Source organism: Copidosoma floridanum, unplaced genomic scaffold (assembly GCF_036245765.1).
Source record: "Copidosoma floridanum isolate Cflo_tuat_1 unplaced genomic scaffold, Cflo_Japanese_pri ptg000007l, whole genome shotgun sequence".
NCBI classification, from domain to species: Eukaryota; Metazoa; Arthropoda; class Insecta; order Hymenoptera; family Encyrtidae; genus Copidosoma; species Copidosoma floridanum.
The window spans coordinates 14,060,153-14,079,320 of NW_028321884.1; the positions used below are offsets into that span (position 1 = coordinate 14,060,153).

A 19,168-nucleotide genomic window follows, 5' to 3' on the forward strand; every position below is an offset into this window, starting at 1 on the left:
AATTTTTATACTTAATTGAATTTTTTTTTCATATAATATGCATGTCACACAATTAATGTAGCAGACAATGCATGGTCCCACGCTTTTCTATACATCAAATTTTTATTTTCTTATTATTGTACTTCCTTATAAACTATTATGCATAACTGAAATCTTCATGTTTTGACATCATTGGGTATAACTTTTTAAATAATTTTTTAAACACATACAACCTTGAATTTCTTACACCTATGAGTTAAGTGCAAGTCGATATAGGCAAACTATGCATCTTAAATTTATTGATAGAAAAGCAAAAACGTACACAAAAGTATTTAAAAATTCTGGAATAATCATTATGTGATACTATTTTAAATGTACATGGGTTTTAAGTTGGTTATTACAAATTATTTATTCAAAAATATATCTGACACGTCTACTTAGGACTGCAAAATGAAATAATTCAGAAAATGTATGAGTTCTCTGTTGCGATATAATGTTCGTCCTCAACATTTGGGTGTGATACCCAACACACTTAAAACCCAATGCAAGTTATTTTTTTAGAGTTATGGAGAAAGGTGACTTTATCCGAAATTCTCTGATTATATGCCAACGAGGTTGTCAAAGTAATGTGAATGTGTCAAAGTTCTGGTGATTGACACCACAGAGTAATAGAGCTTCTAAAATATTATCACTTCGAATATGGTGCTTCAATAACAATTAATAGCATATGATAGTGCGTTAACACGTGCCTGAAATGATGAGCACTTTTGTTAAATAAACATTGCCAACATCAATCGGAAAAAAACCTAGTACAGCCTTCGTGTGAAAAGGTTCTAAAGCACAGTTGTTTTTTTATTTTTTAATATTCAACTGAAATAATCTATGAGATTATATTTTTTTCCATTTTCTTTATAACATTAAGCATCAAACAGTTTGGTAAAAGCTACAATTGTTCTCAAGTAGGAACAAAATTTTACGATTATTTAAAAAATGTTTTTGCCGTTTGAAGCATCAGCATGGCTGAATCTAGCAAATTGTATTTTACAAAAACTACAACACGCATATACTTGTGTCATTCGAAATTTATTACCGTCTCAACGTACAATTCTAATTACAAAAATTAGTTTTTTTATTTTTGTAGGCTATTATTACATCAATTAAACAAATCTATTACAGGAGTTATTAACAAAAATTTTATTACAGTATACAAATATAATTATGAAAGCTTCTCCGATACAATCTTAAGAAGGAGATCAATTATTAAAACAGGCTGCACTTCTGATAGCTCTTTGAATTTTGGTTGCTCTATAATATCTTTCTTATGAATTGCAAAAAAATTATATACTTGGTTTTTCAAATCATTACAATTATAGAAATTTGCAAAGCACAGTGTTTGCAATACGTTATCGAGAGTCAGTGTATTAGCAAGGTATCTTCCACATGATTCTTTTAACTTAGATATTAAATATTTATCGGCACATCGGACTAAATCGTCTGCTATGTCGATTATATTTTCCACTTCTCCAGTATACATGTAACGCAACATTTCTATAATAACACGGGAGTCAAAATCTTCAATTTTAACGACACTGAGTTTACTTTCTTGCATATCTTTTTCAAACATAGTTAAAAATACTGGACTTTTGCATGCTAATACAATCCTGTGGGCATAAAGTTTGTTTTTGTTTGTAATTAAGGTAACGTCAGTTAATGTTTGGTTTTCGAGAAACGATTTAAGATTCCAACATAATTCTGATTGAAATCTACGGTCACTTGATACAAATATATTTTCTGTAGATATATTGCACTGAATCAATAAAATTCCATCACTTTGAAGACTATCAAGTATAAGCTGAGACTCATGTATGTGCCAAACTTTTGATGTGCCACTACCAAAATTCCAGGAATTCTCTTTTTTGCACAACTCGTTCATCTTTCCATTAAAAATAATTAACTCATAAAAGTACCTAGTTCCACTAGCATCAGGTTTAGATGTCATACTTGTCGACAAAGTAAGAGATACTGTGAGAATATTTCCGAGATCATTAGAAAATTCTAATGACCAAATATTCTCATTAATTGGATCCCGAAAGCTATGCAACTGTTTCTTCGGTATATATTGACCAAAAACCCATACTTTCCACCATTGGCTAAGGTAGTCTTTGGAGCTGATCTTACTACGTTTTATTTCTGCTTTAGGAAAATCTTTCGTAAAAGGATTTTCTTTGACTTTCATCGTTATAAAATATACACGTCCAAGGGTTCAGCCACTGAGTGCTTTAAACAGCGTTGAGGTGTATCTAAAATAAAAAACGTTTTTTTATCAAACATATTGAAAATTAAAAATTCATTATAATATTGATAAACTGTATGACTTAAAACAATACTGAATAAGCCTACGTCCTCTAAATTTATTTTATTACTTTAATAAAGGTAAACAAAATTTAGTGCATTATGACTACGAGGATGGTAACAACAAATATGAATGGCTTATAACCAGACTGTTAAGTTAAAAATATTAGTTAATATAATTAATTGTTTGGTAATTACACTAATAGGTTTAAATCTCTTTTTTTTAATGCATACCTTAATCAATAAATAATTTGCTCTCAGGCAATGTAGAAGTAATAGAACAATTTTATTTCAGCTGTTCACTATTTCATGCAGCACCTGTAACATCAAACCAGTAGTAAGCAACCAAAATGAAGTAATATTAAATAGTAGCAGTAAATAATAAATAGTAGTAGCAGGAAAGTGTTCTCAAATCATTTCAACTGCACGTTAGATTTCTTGACATGATACCACGTGATAACAACGTTTTTTTCACGACTTTTTACAGTTCTAGTTCACTTACGTTTAGCACTAGTTATTTTCGAACAAAAAACAAATTTTTTTTTATTAAATGTATCAAAAATCAAAAATCTACTATAATATTGATTAACTATATGACTTAGAATAATATTAAATAGGCCTATTTACTTTGAATTTATTTTAACGCTTGAAGGTTTTACAAAATGAAGTGCACTATGGCTGCAAAAATGTTAACAACAAATATGAATGGCTTACAATCAGATTATTAAATTAAACATACGAGTTGGAATAATTAATTGTTTGGTAATTACACTAATATGTATGAATCCCACCTTTTTTAATGCATACCTTAATCAAAAACAATGTTTGTTCTTAAGTAACGTAGAATCAACAGTGCAATTCTATTTCAGGTATTCACTATTTTATGCAGCACATGGTAGATCAAACCGGTAGTACGCAAATGAAAAGTAGTAATATTTAATAAATAATAGCAGCAGCAAAGTGTTTTCGAATCATTTTCAACTGCACAATAGATTTTTTGATATGATGCCACTTGATTAGAAAAATTTTTCTTCAACTACTTACAGTTCCAGTTATTTTACATTTAGCACTAGTTGACTCCAAAGCAAAAAAGCCCTTAACAGACGTTTCATTATCAGACAGTTTATTTTTATAACAAAATCCTATCTATATAAGTTACAACTTATTCTGGACGTAAATTTATCACTGTATTTTATAACCATATAAGAAAGTAAAGATGTATAATTAAGTCTATCCCCGTTTTTTTTTTCAACCTTACAAGCATAAGATGATTTAGTATCATGACGCACCACGTCAGCGTATTTATAATAATTATACATTATTGCTGCTAATTACTTTGCGATACCTTACTCTGAAGTCTTGACACTGTTTTTATTGTGGGACATCATACATTCCATCTACTTCAAATATGTCTGAGTTAAATAGGGAGTTAAAGGAGTATACCTTACAATTAAATAGAAGAAAATATAAATACGCACCATACAATTAGGTAATGAATCCTTGAACCACCTATATGTCACTCACGCTTACGACTAGGGTGACAGTGCAAGAAAAGACTTTTGATTTGGTATGGACAGACCACGGAGACTGATGCTACAACGTTTCCAACTTTGAGTTCTATGAGGTTAACCACTGTCGATGCCGTCAACTCCGTATATCGTTTAACCGCCACAACTGATAGCTCGTACGTTTACACTATGTGGTTTGGAAGTGGGAGGCTTCCGAAAATATTTTCAATATGGCCGCAAAGCTTGTCGCAAAACTTAATACAAGGCAACTTAAACTGTAGAGTTGTAGGCAAGTCACACGTTGATTATCAAAGTACGTAGAGCTTTGTGCTTATTAATTTTTCTTGGTAATTGTTACCCATACAGAAACGCAGTGTAGCGTTATCAGTTGGAATTTTCTAGAACAGAAACGTTTCTCTTACTCACTTTTTTCAACTGCTCAAAGTTTTACTTTCATTTATACAAAAACAAGAGCATCAATATTGATACTAGTGTGTGTATCTTTATCTAATAAAATGGACGCTCTGACTTAGTCAAAAATGTCTTTCAATATGTGCACACATTCAATATGTCACTTTCTCTATTTTTGTGCTTTAGAGTATTATGTAGAATTCTTTCATAATTAACAATAGTAACTTTTAAAGTTTACATTACCATTAACATCATTACCATTTCAAAAATTTTTTAAAAAGAGACAGAAACAGTCTTATTGCCACGCAGCTTGTACGTACTTTTTTGGGCGATCTTATGAACTTAGTTATTAAGATATTTCAAAATAAAAAAATCACCTTACTAAAAAGACTGTATTGAACCTTACCGACTCAAAAGTTTGTGATTTACTAGAAAAATTAAGCTTGAAAAATATTTAGAAATTACCAACACCATCTGTATTTACCCTGGGTTATTCCAATAAACCAACAAAAATCTAATAGAATGATTTGTGAGGACAGCCTATCTTTGATTTGCCAAGATAGCTCGTGATTTGTTTGTATTATCTAAGATTCTCACTCAGATATATTTCATAGTTAGCACCGATTTTTGTGCTAGAGATGGATCCACACATGCCTGCTCACGTAGTGCAGTGTAAGACCCACTGCTATAATTGTACAATACGCAAATGTTTCATATCATTTTATGGCTCTTATCAAAGAAGTAGCCTAAATCATTGCTGGTTGAGTTAAATGATTAACTCTTATACTTACTTGCCTATATGATGGTTAAAAATAATAGTATTTTTCTGATAAACTTAAATTTATGTTTGTGATTTTATAACTATCAAAATTTTTTTAAACTATTAAGCCGATTTAATTTACTGGTAACTATTTAACCAATTCACTCATTTTTTACTTTTCAAAGTATTTACATACTAGGTTAATAATTTGAGCTCATAAAATTCTTAAACACCACTAAACTGGTTAATGAAAAACATAAAAAAATGCTGAAAAGGAGAAATGAAAAGCAAAATTCAAGCGTGAAAAATTACAATGTTGTTTATACCATAATGAAAATTTAGCTAAAAACATTAGTTTGATTCAAAATAGTGTCGTTTGTCATTGAAATGTGAGCGTAGCTCAAGTAATATGTATGAATGTCAAATTAATCAGGCAAACGCGGGTCTTCTTAAAGTTTTCGTGAACATTTAAAATAAAAAATTAACTTACTCATCATGTGCGGTTTTGTAGGTGATGTAACGCTGGTGAAGATGAAACTTTATGTTTAAAACGATATGTTTACAAAAACCGTATAAAGACCAACAGCCGTCCTGTCTTGAGAGGTGCTGTTTAAATTTTAGGTTATTATACTAACTACTTGTAGAGAAAAATTACATTTTTTATAATATGCATCTTAGTACTATTTTATGATTATGAGATGTAGTTTCTCCATTTTCAATTTTCAACAGATTTGGGCCTGATTTATTCGTCAAAATATCAGCTTCGTAGGTTTTCTCGTTACTTTACGTAAAAAAAAACAGCTGTAAAACAATGAATTTATATCAAATAATCAAAGTGAACTAGTGGATAAAACAGAAATTCTCAGGTACATATCGGATATTAAAAATATGTATGTCAATATTAAAACCATATGAGACCCCTTAAATATAAAACTGACTGCGACAATTAAGATACCAAAAAAGTGTGCTACTTTAATACTTAACTGGCAAAGTTTGAATTTTTCACTGTTTTTTCTTGTATTCCATAGCTGATTTTATCAGAAGTAAGTGACATTTACAAATAATAGAAATGTAAGTGAGAATGAGCAAAAAAAGAGACAAATATAACTAAAAATAATTAGAAACTCCAGTTAACTATAAAATTTACTATATTTTAATATGAAACATGTCAGCTTTTGAAACAACTGCTTAGCTTTTGCAATCGTGACCAAAGATTATTGTGGATCTCCATACTTTATTAAAAGTAAACCAGAAAAAAAAAATTCACAACACTTATTGATCTAAAATATGTTTGACACGTCTACTTACGGCTACAGAAAAAAAAATATGTTGTCTACTACGTTATAATGTTCTTCAACTTATTCTCATTATTATTACTTCAGTCTAATAAAAGACACAATTAAAAACAAGTAGAAGGTATTTTTTTGTACAAAAAAGCAGTGACGTTATCTAAGATTCTCCAATAAAAATAGGCTGACAAGGTTCTCAATGTTATAAATAATGCATCTCTATCGCTTGTTACTTTACTTTTGACACATTCAAGCTCAGGGAGGATAACGTAACATACAAAATAATTGTCTTAGACCCCGCAATTCTAAAATGACAAAGCATAAACTTACTACTGGAAACTATTTTTATCAAAGCCAAAATAACATAAAAACAATCGAAACATCACTTATTCGATGCATGAAATGATTTCAGATAAAATAATTTTAAACGGGATTAAAGTTATTATTTAATTTTTTTAAATATTTCATGTTTTTTTAACAATGTTCGTAGATCCTAGGCAGCAAACCAACATAATTTGAGTAATTCTTGTTTTCGCCATGAAATAGAGAGTTTCTAGAATATTGTAATTTCTAATATCTAATTCATTAAAAATCAAAAAAATGACTGCGTAAACGACTATGATAATAAAAAAATAGCACTTTTGTATATCAACCATTCACAATATTTAAAGTTTTATTTACAAAACTCCAGTTCTTATTTTTTTCGAAAGGATACCAAGTTAAGCCTTCGTGTACAAAGATTCTAAGGCTCAGTTTTTTTTTAATTTTCTAGTATTTGATTAAAACAATCTGATCAACTATCATTTTCCTTATAAACAAATTTAACTACTTCTCACTTTAATGACATGCATTAATAATTATTTTGTAAAAGATTCAATTATTCTTAAGTAGAAAAAAGGAATTAACGCTTCCTCAAGTCATTAACTCCTTATTTTATATAATACAGATAAAAACGTTTATTTATTAGTGTACGCCAGTATTACATAGATTCAATACAATATAATTTCAAGGCTACCAACAAAGAATAACTTTAAGTATAACAATATAATTATGAAAGATTCTCCGGTACCATGTTACAAAAGAGATCAATTATTAAAGATGGTTGCTCTGATGACAGCTCTTTGAAATTTGGATGGTCAATAATGTCTTGCTTATGAGTCGCGAAAAAACGGCATACTTTATTTTTCAAATCATTGCAGTTATGAAAATTTGCAAAGCAGAGTCTACTCAATACGTTACCAACAGTCAGCGAGTTAGCAAGGTACGTTTCACATGATTCTTTTAACTCAGATATTAAATATTTATCGGCACAACGGACTAAATCGTCTGCTATGTCATTTATGTTTTCCACTTCTCCAGTATACATATAACGCAACATTTCTATAATAACACGGGAGTCAAAATCTTCAATTTTAACGACATTATATCTACTTTCTAACATATCGTTATCAAACATGGCTAAAAATACTGGACTTCTGCATGCTAATACAATTTTGTGAGCCCTAAGTTTTTCATTGTTTGTAATTATGGTAACGTCAGTTAATGTTTGGTTTTTAAGAAACAATGTAAAATTCCAACACAATTCTGATTGAAAACTATGGTCCCTTGATACAAATATATTATCTGTAGATATATTACATTGAATAAACAAACTTCCATCACTTTGAAGACTATCAAGTATAAGCTGAGTCTCATTTATGTGCCAATCTTTTGATGTACCCATACTGAAATTCCAGGAACTCTCTTTTTTGCACAACTCCTTCATCTTTGTATCAAAAATAGTGAACTCATAAAAGTACCTAGTTCCACTAGCTTCAGATTTAGAAACCGTACTTGTCGACAAAGTAAGAGATAGCGTAAGAGTATTGCCGGAATCATTAGAAAATTCTAATGACCAGATGTTATCATTATTTGGATCCTGAAAGTGATGAACCTGGTTTTTTGGTATAAACTTACCAAAACTCCAAACTTTCCACAATTGGCTCAGATATTCTATAGAGCCAATCTTACTATGCTTTATTTCTGCTAGAGGATACATTCTCATAACCGGATTTCCTTCGACTTTGCTCATTGTAAAATATACACGTCCAAGGGTTCAGCCACTGAGTGCTTTAAACAGCGTTGAAGTGTATCTAAAATAAAAAACGTTTTTTTATCAAACATATTGAAAATTAAAAATTCATTATAATATTGATGAACTGTATGACTTAAAACAATACTGAATAAGCCTACGTCCTCTAAATTTATTTTATTACTATAATAAAGGTAAACAAAATTTAGTGCATTATGACTACGAGAATGGTAACAACAAATATGAATGGCTTATAACCAGACTGTTAAGTTAAAAATATTAGTTAATATAATTAATTGTTTGGTAATTACACTAATAGGTTTAAATCTCTTTTTTTTAATGCATACCTTAATCAATAAATAATTTGCTCTCAGGCAATGTAGAAGTAATAGAACAATTTTATTTCAGCTGTTCACTATTTCATGCAGCACCTGTAACATCAAACCAGTAGTAAGCAACCAAAATGAAGTAATATTAAATAGTAGCAGTAAATAATAAATAGTAGTAGCAGAAAAGTGTTCTCAAATCAAATCAACTGCACGTTAGATTTCTTGACATGATACCACGTGATAACAACGTTTTTTCTACGACTTTTTACAGTTCTAGTTCACTTACGTTTAGCACTAGTTATTTTCGAACAAAAAACAAAATCAAATCCAGACACGTCAGAACTCATTGTGGACGTAAACTAATTACTGTATTTTATAACCATATGAGAAAGAAAATATGTAAGACCAAGTTTATCCTTGTTTTTCTTATTCAACCTTACAATCACAAGCTGATTTGGTGTCATGATGAACCACGTCAGCATATTTAAAATATGCCTGAGTTTAAGGAGTATACCTTACAATTAAATAGAAGAAAATATAAATACGCACCATACAATTAGGTAATGAATCCTTGAACCACCTATATGTCACTCACGCTTACGACTAGGGTGACAGTGCAAGAAAAGACTTTTGATTTGGTATGGACAGACCACGGAGACTGATGCTACAACGTTTCCAACTTTGAGTTCTATGAGGTTAACCACTGTCGATGCCGTCAACTCCGTATATCGTTTAACCGCCACAACTGATAGCTCGTACGTTTACACTATGTGGTTTGGAAGTGGGAGGCTTCCGAAAATATTTTCAATATGGCCGCAAAGCTTGTCGCAAAACTTAATACAAGGCAACTTAAACTGTAGAGTTGTAGGCAAGTCACACGTTGATTATCAAAGTACGTAGAGCTTTGTGCTTATTAATTTTTCTTGGTAACTGTTACCCATACAGAAACGCAGTGTAGCGTTATCAGTTGGAATTTTTAGAAATTAAAAGTTTCTTTCACTTATCGTGACTTATAATTTTACTTATATTAGTACAAAACAAAAGTATCATTATCGATACAAGTATGTGTATCGATATATAATGAAATGGAGGCTCTGACGTCATCAAAAATGTCTTTTAATATGTGCACGTATACAATCTGCGACTCTTTAATTTGCTCTCTCGAAATATAATGTACCATTTTTCAATTTTTTAATTTGTTTATCAGTACAAGTCTGTCAATGTTTTTAAAAATAGACACAAATAATTAGTTAGAAAAAAGTCTTATTATCGCGCAATTTGTACTTACATATTTTGAAGAGATCTTGTGAACTTAGGTATCAAGATATCTTAAAAAAAAAATCACCTCACTAAAAAGACTGTATTTATCCTAGGTTATCCCAATAATGCAACAAGAATTCAATAGATTGATTTGTCGGGACAGCCTACCATTGATTTGCTAGTATTATCTAGGATTTTGACTCAGATCTTATTCACAGTTGGTACTGATTTTTGTCTGAGTGATAGATCCACACATACCTGCTCAGGTTGTCTCGTGTAAAAACCATTTTTCTCATGACATAATATATTAATATTTTATACCGTACATGTCTCCTATTTACGAAGTAGCCTAAATCATCGGTGGTTAATTTCAAACCAATTTCGTAACTTGGATATTATTAACAAGTTATAACTGTACGTAAGCAAGTAGCTAAAATAATAATAAAAGTGTAAGCTTTTTTACATCAAGTGTTGCTGAAATGTCAAGATTTCTCTACAAAAACTCTAATTTATGTTTTTGTCAGATATAACCTAGTTTAGTCTCCGTGTAAAAGGGTTCTGTAGTAAAAATTTTTTCTGTAATCTTTTAGTTAGACCAAAATAACTGGTAAAACAATAATCTCTTTTATTTTGCTTGATAACTGATAAAGCTTTCCTTAACATCCACGCCCTTTTAAGTTATACTTCTGAGCAGAAGGTTTAAATATTCTCTAGATAAAAAAAACTGTTTTGTTGTTTAGAAACTATTTTTGCTATTCAGAGAGTCAGTATGTTACTATCTAGCCAACTGTAGTACACAAAACTACGAGATGTAGACTTGTGTAAGAAATCCATAGTTATCATTTCTTAATGAATCAATGTATTACAAACAGAAAATAAGGTTCTCCGTTTTAGTGTGGTAAAGGATTTACATGGCATGTTACAAATAATTACAACGTTCAGTCTAAAAATTTATTTGCCTTAAAATAGTCAATGATTGTTTCAAATATTGGTATTTTTATTTGTGCATTACAGTATTACATTAATAAAATAGAATACATTTTTAACTTCATGAACATGAATTAACCTGGAGTAAACAAAGATTATATTAAAAGTTTATTTCAGCGACTTACAAAGGAGATCAATTGTCAAAGCAGGTTCCATCTGTGACAGCTCTTTAAATTCTGATTGAACAACAATATCTTGTATATGAATTGCAAATAAATAATATATTCTATTTTTTAAGTCATAGCAGTTATATAAATTTGCAAATCGGAGTCTGGATAATATATTATCAAGAGTCAATGAGTTAGCGAGGTATACTTCACAAATTTTTTTTAATTCAGAAACTGAATATTTCTGAGCGCAAAGAAATAAATCATCTGCTACGTCGTTTATGTTTTCTACTTCTCCAGTATACATAAAACGCAACATTACTTTGATAACACTAGAGCCGAAATCATTGATTTCGACAACATAAAGTCTTTTATCTGACATATCGTTTTCAAACATATCTAAAAATACTGGACTTTTGCGTGCTAATACAATTTGGTGAGCCCTAAGTTTTTCATCGTTTGTGATTATAGTAACATCAGTTAATTGTTTGGTTTCGAGGAACGATGTGAAATCCAAACACAATTCTGATTGAATACTATGGTCACTAGATACAAATATATTTTCTGTAGATATATCGCATTGAATCAATAATACTCCATGACTTTGAAGACGCTTAAGTATACGGTGACTGTCATGAAATAACCATGCTTTTGATGTTCCAACTGCAAAACTCCAGTTATGCTCTGTTTTGCACAATTCATTCATTTGACGATCAAAAACAGTTATCTTATAAAAATACTTAGTTCGACCAACAGTTGATTTAGATTTTACTTTTCTCGACAAAGCAAGGAATATTATGAGCATATCTCCAAGATAATTGGAAAATTCTAATGACCAGATATTCTCATTTTTCGGATCCAGAAAAGAATGCACTTGCTTTCTTGGTATGTATTCACCAAAAATCCGTACCTCCCACAAATAACTAAGATATTCTATAGAACCAACATTACTCAACTTGGTTTCTGCTTCAGGATATTCTCTCATATAAGGATTTTTTTTTACTTTTATCATTATAAAATCTGTACGTCCAAGGTTTCAGCCACTAAGTGCTTTATGCAGCGTTAATGCGTATCTATAATATAAAAACATTTTTAGTTAAATATATTGCTACTTTCAAATCGATAATAATTATAAGCAATCTTATAGCTTACAATAATATTGAACAAGTTTATGCATATATGAGTTCATTCAAACTTTTAAACAAAGTTAAAGAAAGTAAAGTATTCTATGTCTACAATAAAGGTAGGTACAACGATATAAGGTTTAAAAACAGGTTGTTAAATTGAATATTTCTATTTTTAAAAATTTGTCAATGATATACCATAAAGCATGGAATGCATCGTATGAAGTGCCTACATGGATAAAAAATAGAATTTTTTTTTCCTTTGGCTTTTTAAGGACTGATGTGCCCTCGGCAAAAAAAAATGTTTAGCATTAAAGTGTTATAAATCCAGGGCTACCTTACGGTCCCTGAAACCTGCTTCACAGGACCTTTGGGTTACAAAGTAGCCCTGGAAAGGATGGTACTTCTCCAATAAAACCTACCATTTTTTTACGTTACGTAGAACCAACGGTACAATTTCTCTTCAGATAAGATTGGTAACATGGAGCACGTGTTATAACAAACCAGTAGTAAGAAACCAAAAAGAAACAATATTAACTAAATAACAGCAGCAGAAAAGTATTTTCTCTTCATATTATCTCTATGATGGATATCTGGACATGATGATACGAAATCAGAAAGATTATTTTTTACAGTTCCAGTTTAGTTGTGTACAGTTCTATTTGTTTTCAAAGCTAAAACGCCCTCATCAGACACATTTGATTTAAATTTGATGATACATAGTTTAGTTTTAGAACACAATCCAACCTATATAAGTACAAACATTAATTTTATTCCATCTTTATGTATATGTGAGTAAAGATTAACGAGCAAGGCTGTCTCGTGGCTTAAAATCATTAACAAATTTTATGTGACGATGCACCCCGTTGGCATATATGGATCATGAGGATACATGTCATGAAGTTCATTAGTCACATGACTTAACCTTGCCTCAAAATGGCGTCGTACACGTATCACAGGTTCTTTTAGATACGAATCACCTTAATGTGAAAGTATACTTAGATACACAAATTGGGATTGTATAGGGGTAAACGGTAAAATTATTGATACGTTTAGAGTGATTTACCCCCTGAGTAATTTTTATATCTATGTATATAGGCTCCATTCGAAAATAACGGTCAATTAATTTCCGGGGGTAAACAACTGTACAATTTATGCCTATAAGTATATTGTTACACGTGCATGACGCCATTTTTGCTTAGGTACTCTTACACTATTTGCGGTGTATCCTCGTAAAATTTCTGCTGCTTGTTGCTTTATGATAACTTACTCTGGAGTTTTAACACTTTTTTTTATCGCGGTACAGCAATGAACGCTGTCTATTTGAAATAAACCTGATTGGAAAAGTGTACCTTACAATCAAGTTTTAGAAAAAAAATATAAATACGCACCGTAGAAGTAGGTAATAAATCCTTGAACCAATTGTATGTTATTCACGCTTATGACTCGGGCGACAGTACATGAAAAGCCCACAGAGACTGATACTGCAAGGCTCCTGACTTAGAGTACTATGAAATGAATTTTTGTTCTCTATTCCACCAACTCCGCATATCATTTAACCGCCGAAACTGAGAGCTCGTACTATCAGACTGAGTGGTTTAGAAGTGGGAGGCTTCCGAAAATATTTTCAATATGGCCGCAAAGCTTGTTGCAAAACTTAATGCAAGGCAACTTAAGCTGTAAAATGGAGGCCCTGACTTCATCAAAAATATTTTTTTATATGTGCTCGCATACAATCTACAATTTCTGAAAATTTTTGCTCTCTATAGAAACATAATGCACAATTTTTTAATTTTCTTTTTTTTATTAGTACGACTCTATACATTTTTTTAAAAAAGACACAAATAATAAATTTAAAAAAAAACCGATTATCACGGCCTTTAAGTAACTTTTTTTAATCTGGTTCTATACCTATCGTCAATAATTATTGAGTTTTTTAATTCAGTATGTAATTCATTCTATGTTTCATGATGAACAAGCGTACATCTTTTGGGCTATCTCTTAAAATTAGTTACCCAGACATCTTGAAGTAAAAAAATTACCTTTCTGAAGAGACTGTATCGAACTCTTTTAAGTTGAAAGTTTCAGCTCAACTTGAAAATTAACATAAAAAGATGTTACAACTGCCAACAATATCTTAATTTATGTGGGGATATTTCGATAAACAAAGAAAACTTTAGTAAAATGAGTTGTGGGGGAAACCTATAACTGAATGAGCAATATTATCTCGGATTATATCTGAGTTGAATCTAATTTACAATCGATACAGATTTTTCTGCAAGAGCTCGACCACTGCAAGCCTGCTTTCGTTGTCTCATGTAAAAACCACTTTTGTCATGATATAATTTACTCATATTTTATACCTTCTATTTCTTCCATCAAAAAAGTAAACTAAATGATCATTGGTTGATTCAGATAAATAGCTTTTCTACTGACTTGCATACATAATGTCAATAACCCTGACCTATTATCACCCCTGTAACAAATAAAATAATTGCAGAGAGAACTATTTTTAAAAAAATTAGAAAACATTAATTTTTCTAAAGCACAAAATTCTTTTTAATAATATTTGTACATTCTAAAAAGCCAGCCAAAATGAATAAATACTACTTACTATTTATGCTACATAATAGAGCTTTTGAATGATAACCAGTTTTAATTTCGTAACTTGGTAAATATTAACAAAATATAACTGTACGTAAGCAAGTAGCTAAAATAATAATAAAAGTGAAAGCTTTTTTACATCAAGTGCTGCAGAAATGTCATGGTTTCTCTACAAAAACTCTAATTTATGTTTTTTGTCAGATATAACCTAGTTTAGTCTCCGTGTAAAAGGGTTCTGTAGTAAAAATTTTTTCTGTAATCTTTTAGTTAGACCAAAATAACTGGTAAAACAATAATCTCTTTTATTTTGCTTGATAACTGATAAAGCTTTCCTTAACATCCACGCCCTTTTAAGTTATACTTCTGAGCAGAAGGTTTAAATATTCTCTAGATAAAAAAAACTGTTTTGTTGTTTAGAAACTATTTTTGCTATTCAGAGCGTCAGTATGTTACTATCTAGCCAACTGTAGTACACAAAACTACGAGATGTAGACTTGTGTAAGAAATCCATAGTTATCATTTCTTAATGAATCAATGTATTACAAACAGAAAATAAGGTTCTCCGTTTTAGTGTGGTAAAGGATTTACATGGCATGTTACAAATAATTACAACGTTCAGTCTAAAAATTTATTTGCCTTAAAATAGTCAATGATTGTTTCAAATATTAGTATTTTTATTTGTGCATTACAGTATTACATTAATAAAATAGAATACATTTTTAACTTCATGAACATGAATTAACCTGGAGTAAACAAAGATTATATTAAAAGTTTATTTCAGCGACTTACAAAGGAGATCAATTGTCAAAGCAGGTTCCATCTGTGACAGCTCTTTAAATTCTGATTGAACAACAATATCTTGTATATGAATTGCAAATAAATAATATATTCTATTTTTTAAGTCATAGCAGTTATATAAATTTGCAAATCGGAGTCTGGATAATATATTATCAAGAGTCAATGAGTTAGCGAGGTATACTTCACAAATTTTTTTTAATTCAGAAACTGAATATTTCTGAGCGCAAAGAAATAAATCATCTGCTACGTCGTTTATGTTTTCTACTTCTCCAGTATACATAAAACGCAACATTACTTTGATAACACTAGAGCCGAAATCATTGATTTCGACAACATAAAGTCTTTTATCTGACATATCGTTTTCAAACATATCTAAAAATACTGGACTTTTGCGTGCTAATACAATTTGGTGAGCCCTAAGTTTTTCATCGTTTGTGATTATAGTAACATCAGTTAATTGTTTGGTTTCGAGGAACGATGTGAAATCTGAACACAATTCTGATTGAAAACTATGGTCACTAGATACAAATATATTTTCTGTAGATATATCACATTGAATCAATAATACTCCATGACTTTGAAGACGCTTAAGTATACGGTGACTGTCATGAAATAACCATGCTTTTGATGTTCCAACTGCAAAACTCCAGTTATGCTCTGTTTTGCACAATTCATTCATTTGACGATCAAAAACAGTTATCTTATAAAAATACTTAGTTCGACCAACAGTTGATTTAGATTTTACTTTTCTCGACAAAGCAAGGAATATTATGAGCATATCTCCAAGATAATTGGAAAATTCTAATGACCAGATATTCTCATTTTTCGGATCCAGAAAAGAATGCACTTGCTTTCTTGGTATGTATTCACCAAAAATCCGTACCTCCCACAAATAACTAAGATATTCTATAGAACCAACATTACTAAACTTAGTTTCTGCTTCAGGATATTCTCTCATATAAGGATTTTTTTTTACATTTATCATTATAAAATCTGTACGTCCAAGGTTTCAGCCACTAAGTGCTTTATGCAGCGTTAATGCGTATCTATAATATAAAAACATTTTTAGTTAAATATATTGCTACTTTCAAATCGATAATAATTATAAGCAATCTTATAGCTTACAATAATATTGAACAAGTTTATGCATATATGAGTTCATTCAAACTTTTAAACAAAGTTAAAGAAAGTAAAGTATTCTATGTCTACAATAAAGGTAGGTACAACGATATAAGGTTTAAAAACAGGTTGTTAAATTGAATATTTCTAGTTTTAAAAATTTGTCAATGATATACCATAAAGCATGGAATGCATCGTATGAAGTGCCTACATGGATAAAAAATAGAATTTTTTTTCCTTTGGCTTTTTAAGGACTGATGTGCCCTCGGCAAAAAAAAATGTTTAGCATTAAAGTGTTATAAATCCAGGGCTACCTTGCGGTCCCTGAAACCTGCTTCACAGGACCTTTGGGTTACAAAGTAGCCCTGGAAAGGATGGTACTTCTCCGATAAAACCTACCATTTTTTTACGTTACGTAGAACCAACGGTACAATTTCTCTTCAGATAAGATTGGTAACATGGAGCACGTGTTATAACAAACCAGTAGTAAGAAACCAAAAAGAAACAATATTAACTAAATAACAGCAGCAGAAAAGTATTTTCTCTTCATATTATCTCTATGATGGATATCTGGACATGATGATACGAAATCAGAAAGATTATTTTTTACAAATACTTACAGTTCCAGTTTAGTTGTGTACAGTTCTATTTGTTTTCAAAGCTAAAACGCCCTCATCAGACACATTTGATTTAAATTTGATGATACATAGTTTAGTTTTAGAACACAATCCAACCTATATAAGTACAAACATTAATTTTATTCCATCTTTATGTATATGTGAGTAAAGATTAACGAGCAAGGCTGTCTCGTGGCTTAAAATCATTAACAAATTTTATGTGACGATGCACCCCGTTGGCATATATGGATCATGAGGATACATGTCATGAAGTTCATTAGTCACATGACTTAACCTTGCCTCAAAATGGCGTCGTACACGTATCACAGGTTCTTTTAGATACGAATCACCTTAATGTGAAAGTATACTTAGATACACAAATTGGGATTGTATAGGAGTAAACGGTAAAATTATTGATACGTTTAGAGTGATTTACCCCCTGAGTAATTTTTATATCTATGTATATAGGCTCCATTCGAAAATAACGGTCAATTAATTTCCGGGGGTAAACAACTGTACAATTTATGCCTATAAGTATATTGTTACACGTGCATGACGCCATTTTTGCTTAGGTACTCTCACACTATTTGCGGTGTATCCTCGTAAAATTTCTGCTGCTTGTTGCTTTATGATAACTTACTCTGGAGTTTTAACACTTTTTTTTAACGCGGTACAGCAATGAACGCTGTCTATTTGAAATAAACCTGATTGGAAAAGTGTACCTTACAATCAAGTTTTAGAAATAAAATATAAATACGCACCGTAGAAGTAGGTAATAAATCCTTGAACCAATTGTATGTTATTCACGCTTATGACTCGGGCGACAGTACATGAAAAGCCCACAGAGACTGATACTGCAAGGCTCCTGACTTAGAGTACTATGAAATGAATTTTTGTTCTCTATTCCACCAACTCCGCGTATCATTTAACCGCCGAAACTGAGAGCTCGTACTATCAGACTGAGTGGTTTAGAAGTGGGAGGCTTCCGAAAATATTTTCAATATGGCCGCAAAGCTTGTTGCAAAACTTAATGCAAGGCAACTTAAGCTGTAAAATGGAGGCCCTGACTTCATCAAAAATATTTTTTTATATGTGCTCGCATACAATCTACAATTTCTGAAAATTTTTGCTCTCTATAGAAACATAATGCACAATTTTTTAATTTTCTTTTTTTTATCAGTACGACTCTATACATTTTTTTAAAAAAGACACAAATAATAAATTTAAAAAAAAACCGATTATCACGGCCTTTAAGTAACTTTTTTTAATCTGGTTCTATACCTATCGTCAATAATTATTGAGTTTTTTAATTCAGTATGTAATTCATTCTATGTTTCATGATGAACAAGCGTACATCTTTTGGGCTATCTCTTAAAATTAGTTACCCAGACATCTTGAAGTAAAAAAATTACCTTTCTGAAGAGACTGTATCGAACTCTTTTAAGTTGAAAGTTTCAGCTCAACTTGAAAATTAACATAAAAAGATGTTACAACTGCCAACAATATCTTAATTTATGTGGGGATATTTCGATAAACAAAGAAAACTTTAGTAAAATGAGTTGTGGGGGAAACCTATAACTGAATGAGCAATATTATCTCGGATTATATCTGAGTTGAATCTAATTTACCATCGATACAGATTTTTCTGCAAGAGCTCGACCACTGCAAGCCTGCTTTCGTTGTCTCATGTAAAAACCACTTTTGTCATGATATAATTTACTCATATTTTATACCTTCTATTTCTTCCATCAAAAAAGTAAACTAAATGATCATTGGTTGATTCAGATAAATAGCTTTTCTACTGACTTGCATACATAATGTCAATAACCCTGACCTATTATCACCCCTGTAAC

The 19,168-nt window shown here is 30.7% G+C and overlaps 4 protein-coding genes across 5 annotated transcripts; all 4 read right to left on the reverse strand.

The window, feature by feature from the left end:
* Nucleotides 1-1,074: 1,074 nt before the first annotated feature.
* On the reverse strand, nt 1,075-4,147 carry LOC111644062 (speckle-type POZ protein-like). Its single transcript, XM_089588746.1, has 3 exons — nt 3,810-4,147; nt 2,566-2,649; nt 1,075-2,279 (listed from the first exon to the last, which is right to left on the reverse strand). Exon 3 carries the CDS (start codon nt 2,213-2,215, stop codon nt 1,196-1,198), a length of 1,020 nt encoding a protein of 339 aa, XP_089444872.1. The 5' UTR covers nt 2,216-2,279; nt 2,566-2,649; nt 3,810-4,147; the 3' UTR covers nt 1,075-1,195.
* A 3,112-nt stretch (nt 4,148-7,259) lies between these two features.
* LOC106643758 (speckle-type POZ protein-like) lies at nt 7,260-9,634 on the reverse strand. 2 transcript variants are annotated; one of them, XM_089588727.1, is made up of 3 exons: nt 9,249-9,634; nt 8,718-8,801; nt 7,260-8,431 (listed from the first exon to the last, which is right to left on the reverse strand). In XM_089588727.1, exon 3 carries the CDS (start codon nt 8,368-8,370, stop codon nt 7,348-7,350), a length of 1,023 nt encoding a protein of 340 aa, XP_089444853.1. In that variant the 5' UTR covers nt 8,371-8,431; nt 8,718-8,801; nt 9,249-9,634; the 3' UTR covers nt 7,260-7,347. The 2 variants fall into 2 exon arrangements, with proteins under 2 accessions (XP_089444853.1, XP_089444854.1); XM_089588728.1 differs by lacking the exon at nt 8,718-8,801.
* Nucleotides 9,635-10,960: 1,326 nt separating this feature from the next.
* On the reverse strand, nt 10,961-13,765 carry LOC149375420 (speckle-type POZ protein-like). Its single transcript, XM_089588788.1, has 2 exons — nt 13,569-13,765; nt 10,961-12,126 (listed from the first exon to the last, which is right to left on the reverse strand). Exon 2 carries the CDS (start codon nt 12,063-12,065, stop codon nt 11,055-11,057), a length of 1,011 nt encoding a protein of 336 aa, XP_089444914.1. The 5' UTR covers nt 12,066-12,126; nt 13,569-13,765; the 3' UTR covers nt 10,961-11,054.
* Nucleotides 13,766-15,423: 1,658 nt separating this feature from the next.
* LOC149375421 (speckle-type POZ protein-like) lies at nt 15,424-18,232 on the reverse strand. The gene is made up of 2 exons (XM_089588909.1): nt 18,077-18,232; nt 15,424-16,625 (listed from the first exon to the last, which is right to left on the reverse strand). Exon 2 carries the CDS (start codon nt 16,562-16,564, stop codon nt 15,554-15,556), a length of 1,011 nt encoding a protein of 336 aa, XP_089445035.1. The 5' UTR covers nt 16,565-16,625; nt 18,077-18,232; the 3' UTR covers nt 15,424-15,553.
* Between the last annotated feature and the right edge of the window lie 936 nt (nt 18,233-19,168).